This window comes from Lathamus discolor, chromosome 2, assembly GCF_037157495.1.
Source record: "Lathamus discolor isolate bLatDis1 chromosome 2, bLatDis1.hap1, whole genome shotgun sequence".
Taxonomy (NCBI): Eukaryota; Metazoa; Chordata; class Aves; order Psittaciformes; family Psittacidae; genus Lathamus; species Lathamus discolor.
In genome coordinates, this window is record NC_088885.1 from 12,699,939 (window position 1) to 12,711,891 (window position 11,953).

The following is an 11,953-nucleotide window of genomic DNA, read 5'->3' on the forward strand; positions in this document are numbered from 1 at the left end:
GTACTGAGAACTTCATGTTCAAATGATGTCAAGAATTGTTCATACGTACTGCATAATAATTTGCTAAACTGCTCAGCACTAATGGTTTCTCAAGGAAGGAATTCCCTACAAATGCTGCTTTTACATGACACAATCTTTTCTTTCAGTTCTTTGTCTTCCTCAGCAAAAACTCCATATTTTTTTGGAAGGGTTCAGTTCTGGGCTGTTTTTTAAGTGAAACACCTGTGTCTCTGGGTGAATTCAATCAGAGGGGAACAAAAAGCCTCTGTGAATCCCACAGAGGGATCTTTAAAAATCATCCCTTTCTAAAATTGCTTTGGAGAAATTCCCAGATCTCCTACCTTACTTAAACTGTAGTTTATGTACAAGTCTCACACTCTCTTTGAACATTTTGTTTCCTCACTGTATTTCTTTGATGTTTTTTGCAGATGTGAACAAGAAGACATAGAGTTAAAGCACAACTCCACCATAAAGCAGTTAATGAGAGAGTTCAACACTCAGCTGGCTCAGAAAGAGAGAGAATTAGAAACAGCAGTAAAAGAGACTATGAGTAAGTGAAATACTAATATAACTGTAATCAGTAAAATAGCCAGAAAACCAAATCTTCAGGTGCTTTGGGGAAAGAGCTTTATCTGGGACTCTGATAAAGAGAACACGTAGTTTATGGCTGCCTAAAGAACTCGGAGAAGGAACTTCTCTTGCTTAGGAAATAACCTAAAAATGTTAATTGTAGCACAGTTAGGAAAATGAATATGTAGCTGGTTTTCCTTATCCTGCAGGATGAATCCTTGATCTAGCACTATGTCTGTTCATCTCTGTCGTGGCAAGAGTTACCCGTGATAGCCATAGGTACCTATCTTTTTATCATATGTGCAAAGGAAAAAAAGGAGAGTAAGGTTTCAGAGCTGAAAGCACATTGGTAAATTTTCATTGTAATATTTCTTTGGCTTCAGAAGTACAAACCTTCAACACTCCATTGTTGAACGTTTGACACCGAAGGGTGCCTTTTAGAGGAGCTTGGATCCACCTGAGAATCAGAATTGCATTTTCTTAGCTATGTCTTGCAGACTTCATTCACTGTAACCACTAATGTCATATATGAGGTCGGATTGCTATACCATGTGACTGGAACCAGAGTGCAGCATATTTCAGGTCCTCTTCTCTGCCCATCTTTTGCCACCACACTGAGAGGTTGAGGTGAGCAGGAAGTATCTTTTGACACCACAGTTACTGGAAGTACACTTACGAGTGAGGAATTTCTGGAGATTTGCAGATGTTTCAGTCACTTCTCTAGACAGAGCAGGAAATAGAATTACTTGATAAGTATTGGTTGTCCTGTTAACTTTTAGAGAAAAGTTCCAGCATCAGAGAGAAAGAACTGCTCTGGGTACCAAACTGCAGACAAGAAATTTCAGACTAGGATCAAGTGACATAATTATAGCTGAATGTGGAAAAATAAATTTGCTTGACAGGTTTTCCTTATAGGTTGTCTTGTAAGTTTTCTTTATTTAATACTGTTGTGACATGATTTAACAAATTAATATTGTATTAATTTGTATTGCCTGACTTTTCTATTCTATAGGCAAAGCCCAGGATGTAGAAAATGAATTGATAGAAAATCATCACATAGAGACAACACAGTTGCGTAAAAAAATTGCTGAAAAAGATGATGATCTAAAAAGGACTGTGAAAAAATATGAAGAAATCCTTGAGGTATCTATCTGAAAAATGATATGACTGCATCCACTTCAGAATAACTCTTCCCTTTGTTTCATTGCACAACTAGACAGAAAAACTGTAATTCTTCCTAGTAAGGATCTTACCGCTTGAGTTACACGTGATACATGTGGTGACCTAGCTTGCAATTCAGATGTTTGTTTCAGATGTTTTATGAACATGAAAGAACAACAAAAGCTAAGGCCCAGTTCTGATAATTCAATAAAAATTATATGGTTAGGTCCTTATGTCCTTGAGCAGGAAACTAGAGTTTGAGTTTGGTTCAGCAGTGGAGACATGCACGTTGAATTAGAATGCTGTTTTATAAGCTCCCTAACATGTTTTCTCACAAAAAGTCTAGAGGGGAGGCTGTCTTAAAATATACTTGGTTTTGCCAAGTGCCACATAGGTGGATTAACTTGCTCGGATTTAGGTCATCATATTTTTCTCCTATAAATGTACTCTTTACACTGTCATAAAACATAAAGGAAAAGTTCATTTCTTCCCTACTGTTCTTGCCACTGCTTCTTTCATCATCCACACTTGTGAACAGGAAGTTGTTGTTTCTGAAACTGAGCTGGAAACTGCTTTAGGAACATTTTTGTGAGGGTGAGTGAGGAACGGATTTAAGTCCTTGTCACTTTCAGAGTATAGGAAGTAACTCTACATCATCATGTATTCCTTTCATGAAGGTCATACAAGCAAGCACAGTCTCTCTAGTAATAGACTTGCTGGCTGATACTCAAATACTGGTTCAGTGCCAGGTAGAAATAGCTCTTTTTTTGTAATATTCAAAAAACCTAAGTGTAATCTTAACTATGTAATCTTAATTGTCAAAGGTAAAATCCTGTTAAGATCCTATGTTTGTTTCTTTATCTTTCCTGTAGTCCTGTAGTATAATTAGACTGTATCCAGAATTTCAAGCATATTCTTTCTGTGTATAGCATAGCCCCTTTTTTGAGTGCTTTCTGTCCCCTGCAGTTAAGGTTTGGAGGGGTTAGATGATTCATTGTGTAAACAATTTTCTTTTCCTGTATTTTGAAGGCTCGTGAAGAAGAGATGACAGCAAAAGTTCATGAGCTGCAGGCACAGCTAGAAGACTTGAAAAAGGAACACAAAGAAAGGATGGCAGAAGAGGAACGTTGGAACAATGAAAAAGTAAGCTGGCACTGTTCATTTTTGTATCTTCAGATGCGAAATGTTTAGTTCATAAAATTCTGTACTTTGCTCTTATTTGGATTTAATGTATCTATCTAGCCTTCACTTTTCCATATATTTCTATTGGTTTGGATGTTAACTTCAAAAATTAATCTCTTAGGAACCTGCTGTGTTTGCTACTACTTTTTATTATGGCATGTTAAAAAGCCCAGTTATGTTGAGACTATTAAGGTGGAGTTTTGTTGCCCTCTACATGTGTTTTATGATGATTTTACTAGAAGCTCTTTTGAAGGAAAAGAAACCACATTGGGTCATTTTTAGAGTAATTTTTTTAAATTAAAATTCCACAAGACTCTGAAATAGTGCCTTTAATACATCAATTATGGACAGAGGGGCCTTCACTGAAAGAAGGCCGAATGCATGCGTTTGTCTTTCTGAGACCACATGTTAGTTTGAGGAATTATTTGATGGAAATAATACTAGTTATTGTTATACTGAGGGGAGGGAAAGTATCTGAGGTGTTGAGTCATTGATAAGAATTCATATTAATCTTTAAAATTTTTCCTTTCGACAACTTGCAGCAATGGGAATATTAGTACATTTATTGGACATGACAGACTTACAGTACAAAATTACAGCTTTGAGTTATACCTATGACTACTGAAGCATTATTTTCCTTAGAGTTGCAATATTGAAAGATAAAAATTTCAGCTTAGAATTGTTTCTGTGCTTCATAAACATTGCTATCTCTGCAAGATATGGAGTTCAGGAAGCTCTTAAGCTGAAGCTGTTTTCAGGTAAATGTTCACGTTTCCAAATGCAACATGGAGAGCTAAGGAAAAAGATACAATATTGTGAATAGTGTCGGTAGTAGCTAGGGTTTTGTGGCATGTGCTTCAGTTATCATTCATCTCCAGTATGTTTTTTTGTAAAGATTTTGAAATACGAAGTTCTTGAAGTTATATTTATGATAATTGTCTTACACAATCAAATGAGAGAATTTAAATATGAGCTTTATATACTGTCAATATCAATAAGTTAAACTTGATTTATGGGACTAGTTATCTTTATATGTGTGATTTGGTCACTTCAATTTTCATCATTCTCAAGTGACACATTGTATCGGAACTTGGTGATTGATATTTCTTTCTTTTTATTTCACTCATGTCCAGTGCTTGATGCACTCAGTATTTTTCATACATTTTGATCTAAATTTTTTTTGTTGTTTTCTAGGTCACAATAACAGAGCTTCAGGTAAGTCTTAAATGTTATTGACTTTGCTCCCTAGATAATTCTGTGTCACAGCAGTTTGAAAGCAGAAATACTGCTTATGAATTTGTGTGTGTGTGTGTGTGTGTTAAAAGGAGAAAAAGGTTTATTGAAAAGGTACCCAGGATATATCTTCATCAGTTTCTTGGTGATTTCCATATGCGGTTGTTCTTTCAGGCCCAGCTTGCACAGAAGACCACACTAGTCAATGATTCAAAACTGAAGGAGCAGGAGTTCAAAGAGCAGGTATGGGTGCTGTTTGAACAAGTGAAAAATATTCTTCTTTGATGCTTTGTGTTTGCAGCAATAAAAGGTTTGTTCAGGTGATCATGTAGCACATCTCCACGCAGGTACTGTGGAAGCAGTATGCATGTAAAATGGTTTTGACTTGTACTTGCTCTCAGGAGATCTGTGTACTTTTTCAAAGTACTTTGTCCCCTGAGAATGAAAACATTACATGCTTGCGATAATACAGGTTGGCAGAACATATACACAGTCAAGAATGGAACACTGAACGTCATGAAATTAGTGACACAGTTTAGTGGTGGACTTGACAATGCTGGGGAACTGTTGGACTTGATGATTTTGAAAGTCTTTTCCAACCTATGGGTTCCATGATTCTAAGGAATTATGGATCTTCTCTTTTTCTAAACTAAATCTTTTTGATAAGTACAATTTTTGTCATGTTTTCTTTGTGTATGTTTATATGTGTGGATATATGTATATATGTTTTATGTGTATATATATATAAATACATATATATGCATAACGTTTGCTATACTCTTACGTATATATACACACGTACACACATTTCCTTAAATAGTTTAGGAGTTTTTAATAACACAGTTTTTTAATGTTTTCCTTCCTTAAAAAGCAAATATGTTTTGCTTTCATAAAAGAGATGATGTTTAGCTGAGAATTATTTCAATTATGCTTATTCTAGCTCCTTGTGAATACCTTTTATCATTTTAACTATTCTCTGTTTAGATTAATGTACTAGAAGACAGGTTGAGAAATTATGAGAAGAATATGTATGTCACATCAGTTGGAACACCATACAGAGGTAAGTACACAGTTCTCATCACAAGTAAGTTGTTTGTTTGAAAGGTATGCTTTGGTTTAGACAATTTGTGAAAATGCCAGTCTCCTTAAAATACTCCTATGATATTTTTGTGACATCCTTGTTTTGTCTTGTCTGTTATAATACAGCTGGTGTGTGATTTCAGATGAGCAAATCACACATCATTTTGTTTGGCATTTGGTTTTATGACATACAGTTACAAGAGCTCTGTGTCAGAGTTCTTAAGCTTTCTGTGTCCCCAGGGTGAGTGGTATAGGCCGTGGCACTCAAAAGTGGCTGGGGAGGAATTACTCGTTTGTCTTGGCTAATTAAATATACATGTCCCTTGACAGGACTTGGTGGGGTTGGAGGTCCCAGAGGAGGCCAGTCCCAGCCATTGAGGCCTATAAGCACCCCCAGGACCCTGGCAGAAGTATACTTGCACTGCTCATATGCTCTCCTTTAGACATTCATGGTTGGCCGCTATGGAACAAGAGCATTGGGCTAGATTGACTTTCTCTCTGATGGAGTAGTGTTGTTCTTAACACTGTTCTGATTTAGCATGTTTTTCCATGGGAAACAGCTCAGGCATTTCTAAAAATGAGTACAAGGAGCAAAAAAATATCCATGGGTAGTGGATCACCTTCAAAAGATTTGCAACCCTTTAGCTGGTTGGTCAGCCACCTCTCTAGGAATCCTCTTCTAGGGTCAGACCATCTTTCTGATAAAAGAAATGTTTCCTCATGTCAGGTGCAAACCTCCCTGACATACTTAGCTTTGACCCATTCCCACACATCTTGGCACCAGCGTGAAGAGCTCAGCACCAACTTCTCCACCTCTGCTCCTCAGGAAGCTATAGAGAGCAATGAGGTTATCCCTCAGCCTCCTCCTCCCCAGACAAATCCAGTGTCCTCAGCTACTCCTCGTAGGACAGCCCCGTCACCAGTTTTGGTGCCTGCCTTAGGATGCATTCAAGGACCTTCGCATCCTTTTTAAGTTGTGGGGACTAGAACTGCAAGCAGTATTGGAGGTGAGGCTGCACTAGTGCTAAATACAGTGGGATGATCGTCTCTTTTGACTGGCTGATCATGCTGTCTGTGATGCACCCCAGGATGTGGTTTACGCTCTGGCTGCCAGAGCACACACTGCTGACTCCTGCTGAGCCTCCTGCCAGCCAGCACTCCCAGACCCCTTTCTGCAGGGCTGCTTTCCAGCCACTCCTCACAGTTCAGAATTGCAACCAGTGTTACTCCATCCCAGCTGCAGAATCTGGCATTTGTTCTTGTTCAGTTTCATGCCACTGGTGAAACATTGATTCATATGAATGACTCACTATAAATATTCTCTTATTTTTGTTTATACAGATGGAAGCCTTCACCATACTGACGTTTCCCTCTTTGGGGAGCCTACTGAGTTTGAATACTTGAGGAAAGTGCTCTTCGAATATATGATGGGTCGAGAGACAAAGGTGTGTGAAGTTGTATATAGTGACATGTGATTTAGGTTAGAACACAGTTCAACATCCTTGTTGTATATGTTTGAAGCACCGTGTGTTTGTGATTCATTACATGATGTTTATTAGCGATATGGGATTTGATAGGAGGGTTGTCACATCTCTCACCAGTGTACTTATGAAGACAAAACCCTTTATGTATGGTTTTATTAGCAAAAGGGCTGTTGTCAGTCAGGTTTAATGTATTGTGAAAGCTGGTCTGCACAGTATTAGCAGAAGTGCTCTTTTGGTGTCATCTGGACACAAACATGGTAAGTAACAGTTGGATTAAATCAGTTTGTTAGTAGCTCTGAAGATGGTGAAATATCTCTTTAATTGTTGCTTAAAGATGTCTTATAGGCTTTCCAAATCTCTATACCTTCTCTAGATAGTATTAATTTACTCTTAAAAGTACTGAAAAACTGCACAGTAAGCTTCTTGTGATATGCTGCAATCTTGTGAAATCGTTGGAATTTTACTAGCTTGTAGCAATACTGATGCTTAAATTGACCAGGTTCAAAAGAGGCATGTCATAACACAAACGTTTTTCTTGGATGATAAATGCTATAGGGATGAGTGGTTTTCTATTTGTTTCGTTGGGGTTTGTTGTTGGGTTGTTTGTTTCCTTTTCTCTACTCCTTAGAGTTCTTCCATTCTGTGTTGCCCTGCTTTCAACTGAGACTGCTATTAAGCTGCAAGGTTTTATGTAGGTTTTCTATGTTAATTAGCTTTGTTTGGTTTGTGCTCTGCACAGAATAAAACTTGGTCTGTGCAGGACATCTTGTCCTTATGGGATTCCTTTTTCTCTCTCTTTTTATTTGATTTTTCACTTTGATATGAATTCCTTTTTTATTAAAAATACGAAACCCTGATCCAACCTCCCCAGAATCACATTGCCTTCTGCTCACAAGCCTGTGGCTCATTGGATGGCTCTCTAATAACAAACAACTGAAATCATGAAAGAAAAACCGTACATTACTGGATTTTATGATTCTGAATTGTGAGGGACTTAGAGAAGCACAAATACTAAAAACGGCATTGAGACAGCTGCAGGTGACTGTTGCAGATAGCTGGTGCATGTAGCAAATTTGCATTCCAGAAAACCTGATTTGAAACCTGTTTTGCACTCATTAAGGCTCTTTCTTGCTGATTTTCAAAACATTATTATAACGTTTAGAAACTTTGGATGACAAATTGTGAGGTTTTCCCTTCTTTTTAACAGTGATGTTCTAAAATTTGCAGTTGATTTCTTCAATACCAGCAACAATTAGGGCTAAAGTAAATTGACTTTGTCTCTCTCTTGCCTTTCTTTCAATTGTTTTGATTAAAAGCTATATGAATAAATAATACATTCGTGCATGTATGTATGCATTTATGTGTATGTATGCCCTGGAGATTATATTGTATTTAAATCAGGAGATGCCATTACAACATTGCCTGCATGCTGGCTCCCAAACAAAAGATGACTATTGAGAGGAGGAAAATAAATCAGAAAAGATAGACATCTGGTTCCTTCAATAACTTGAGAAGGCATTGTTTGAGTGTTGATATTGAAAAGGGAAGCGTATTTAAAGAAACAACCTACAGAAATAGTTTTCTTTTTTTTTGCTTTGGGAATTTAGATGTAGAAAGGTAAGGGAGAATGATGAGAGTTCTTAAAATTGAATGTCTACAGACATGTGTACAGTTGTCCAGTCCAGCTGTACTGCACACTATGCCTTAAGTCTTGCAGAAATCGTAGATTCTACTTGTTTGGAGTCTGTTCTGAAGCCAGAAAAACATTCTGAGTTTTGTATGCCTGTAACAGATGTGTATGTTCATGTCAACTGCATGCATGGAAGAATGTAATGGAGTACATCTTTATGCAGATCTTTTTCTGGTACCACGACATGTTCTTGCACACTGCAGAAGAGCAAGGGGTGTAAAACAAAGGGTAAAACTTTGATAGTGAAGGTTCTGCCTTTGACCATCAGTTCTTGAATCATTGAAGGGACTGATCAGTATCACTGTAAAATACTATTTTCAGAGGTGACATTTACCAACCTCATAGAAAGAAATGGGAATGCAACTCATCTCTTAGAGCAGAACTAGCTATTACGGTTGGGAAAGCTGAGGGTCTTTCTACAGGTCATTATAGATACACACTCAGGAACGTGCGTGTGTGCTCATATGCTAAGGTAATTATTAGGGGGTTTAATAGTAGAGTAGGCTGTTAGAGCGATAAGGTGAGCCCATATTAAACATACTATCCTAAGTTCTGCAATCTTTCTAACTTTGTTTTCTAACTGTGCAACTGTGAGTAATGTTGAATAATTCTGCTTTGAAATGTCCCTTGTGGCATCAAAAATCTGAAGAACTTCAAGTCATTCTTAGTGATAAAATGCAAAATGGACATTTTCAGAAAAGGTTTTAGCCCCTGTTTAAGTTGGCACTTAAATATCTGCTTTCATGGAGTATTTGAAGTGTTTGTAGATTTTTCTTTAAAATTTGCATGTCATTGTGTCCTGCAGAATACTGTTGAGAGGGCTTTCTTGATAGCACTGTTACAATGAGTTTGAATAGATTGCAATCTCAGTGCTTGCTTATCTTTTAGTCCTTAATAAGTGATGAGGATTTTGGCAAAAGAAATCAGAAAAGTGTAATGTTAGTTTGTGGCGTTAAGCACATTCCTTTGTGTGTCTGGGAACTGCAGTAGAGGCACTTACTTCTTTATTACAGAAACTATTAATGTGTTAATATTGAGCCTTTTTAGCTGAAAGTGCTCAACTGGGTCTTGTTTGTTTTGCTTTCCTTTCACTTCTATGAGTAGTTAAGTTATATACTAAAACAGTTGTTACAAATTAGAGCTTTACCTCTCACTTGTAGCTGTAGTAATTCTTGTCCTACAACTGCTTTGTTGCTTCAGCCTCCCTCTTCATTCCACACGTGAGAGTGGTAATAAACAGTAGACATTGAAAGTAACAAGCTTATCTCATCCACATTCCTCAAGAGCAGCAGTTACTGTTTCTGTATCAATCACCTTCTGCTTGAGCTGCACTCCAGCTCTTACTGACCTTTATTGTAAGAAGTCACCTGGACTTTGTTTTGTGCCTTTTGGAGTTTCCCACTCATCTGTTTATAAAACAGAAATAATCGTTGTCTCCTTTGCACAGAGCTTTGTTTTCTTGCATCTTCTGACTGAGGATGTCTAAATGGTTTGCTTTTTAAGTATGGAGTTACTGTATACTCACTGTATACTCAAAAAATATTTACTTATTCCATCCACATGTGACACTTGAATCTGCTTTTTCAGGGTTTCATTTCTTTACAAAATATTTGGATGATCTGAATGTAGTTGAATCCATAAGGACTCTCTTGAGTGCCATTCACCTGAAATGTGCTTTTCAGAAAGGCCACAGTAAGAACAAATGTGATAGGAGCAGTGTTTTTACCAGTACACTGTCTTATTAATGCACTATATTATTTGAGCGTAGATAGCATAGAGTTTACCTCTTACAGTGGCTGGAGTTTGTGACAAGTGAAAGACTTTTCACTGTTTTCGCGTAGTTAACATGTCATGCATACACAATGCAAAATATGTTATATCTTACTCATTTTACCATGTTTTCCACTGACATTACTCAAAATAGTATTCAGTATTCTTAAATGAAATGCATTTTAAAATATCACAAAGCATTATAATGCATGTGAAATTGCTTATAGATGACCTATTTGTTTTTAGACAATGGCCAAGGTTATAACAACAGTGCTGAAGTTCCCAGCAGATCAGACTCAGAAGATCCTAGAACGAGAAGATGCTCGGCCATTGGTAAGTTATGGAAGGAAACCAAGTTTATGCAAGAGATTAGGTGGCAAGAATAACGAATTAGAAACTTTTTTAAGTCGCTTTTTCCCTGTGTCCTCATTCAAGAGAACTCCTTTTCTCTCTCCTTCCCTCTTCCTCAGTGGATGTCAAATTACAGCTGTAGGTTTGAGTTTACAGTAAAAGTGAGGAAAAAGCATATTTTCTTAACTAGTATTTCTCATCATAGGCTAAGCCATGTTTCTGATAGCTGTGGGTACAACAGAAGTAATACACTTAATGTTGGTATTTGTAAATATCCAGTATTTATATCTCATGAGCAGAAGTGTTCTGAACTACAACTTACATGTGCATTTTTAACATAAAGCTTGGTTGTTTCTGTATCTTAGTTTATACACAAAACATCTATAAGCAATTTTAATGTGTAATTACTAGTTAAATGTATTACTGGAAAAGAGTAAGTGTGTGTAGTACTAAGTATCTGTGAGTATTTTCCCTCTTAGTGGGCATATATTTAACAGGTTTCTGAAAACTAACCAACTCCTAGGTCAATAAACATATGTTAGATCAATGTGTCTCCTTACCTAATCTAGCTTTTACTGAACAGTTATTGTGATCTAACTGCAGCAATCTCATCCTAAGCAGCAGATGTCCACAGACTTCTTATCTACATTATTAACAAAGTAGTCAATAAGCTGTTTTCTTCCTGGCTTTGTAGTTTGCCTCACCTCGCAGTGGTATCTTCTGAAAATCCCATCAGTCTGTGCTTAGTTAGCATGTGGGTGAGTGAAGCCTAATTAATACCTACTTGTTTTAGTTTAAGATGAAGCCTGTGGCATGAGATGAATCATTCTTCTGCTTTTGTTTCATGCCTGCTTTTGTTTAAAAAAAATCAAACTTTCTGTTCTGTATGCGTATGATAAACTTTGTTCCACTCTTAATCATGTTTTGCTTTACAAAACCAAGTTTTAAAATTATATTGATGCAAAACTAATCTGAGTTATAAGCATAACTTCAAATATGATTGAGCTACAGAAATCTCAGTTGTAGAAGGAAAAATCAGATTTTAAACCAATTAATATGTAATACTGAATTTTATTGCGCTTGGCTTTGCTTTGTCTTTATTCACTTTCTGAACTCCTTTTTTGGGTAGGCAAATAAGTCAGACTTGTGGGAAACATACACTGTACTGCTTGAAATGAATTATTACATCTTACAGACATGACAATGTCTATCACTTATTTTAAAATGTGATGAAATGTGCTCTCTGGAGGAATTCATATGTGATTTCATTTAAACATCAGTACCTTTCTGAATCAGAGCTTTGGCTTGGTATCAAGAGAGGCTAGGGCAGAGAGATTAAGAAGAACAATTTGGGGAGCTTTATGCTCTGAGTTTATTGTACATTTCTTCAGGTTTTATTAAGCTGCATTCATTACAAATCTGCAACACTGTT

General features: G+C 36.9%; 1 protein-coding gene across 5 annotated transcripts in view; it reads left to right on the plus strand.

Moving 5' to 3' along the window:
- GOLGA4 (golgin A4) overlaps positions 1-11,953 on the plus strand; it is a 54,918-nt gene that overhangs the window by 40,864 nt on the left and 2,101 nt on the right. For 4 of the 5 annotated variants that reach the window (XM_065665768.1, XM_065665770.1, XM_065665771.1 and 1 more), the window contains 9 exons: positions 429-550; positions 1,583-1,713; positions 2,761-2,874; positions 4,108-4,128; positions 4,321-4,389; positions 5,131-5,206; positions 6,568-6,671; positions 10,417-10,503; positions 11,216-11,279. In XM_065665768.1, coding sequence (XP_065521840.1) covers positions 429-550; positions 1,583-1,713; positions 2,761-2,874; positions 4,108-4,128; positions 4,321-4,389; positions 5,131-5,206; positions 6,568-6,671; positions 10,417-10,503; positions 11,216-11,245 — 754 coding nt within the window. In that variant the 3' untranslated portion in view covers positions 11,246-11,279. The remainder of the gene's footprint in view (positions 1-428; positions 551-1,582; positions 1,714-2,760; positions 2,875-4,107; positions 4,129-4,320; positions 4,390-5,130; positions 5,207-6,567; positions 6,672-10,416; positions 10,504-11,215; positions 11,280-11,953) is intronic. The other variant, XM_065665769.1, reaches the window with a different exon arrangement.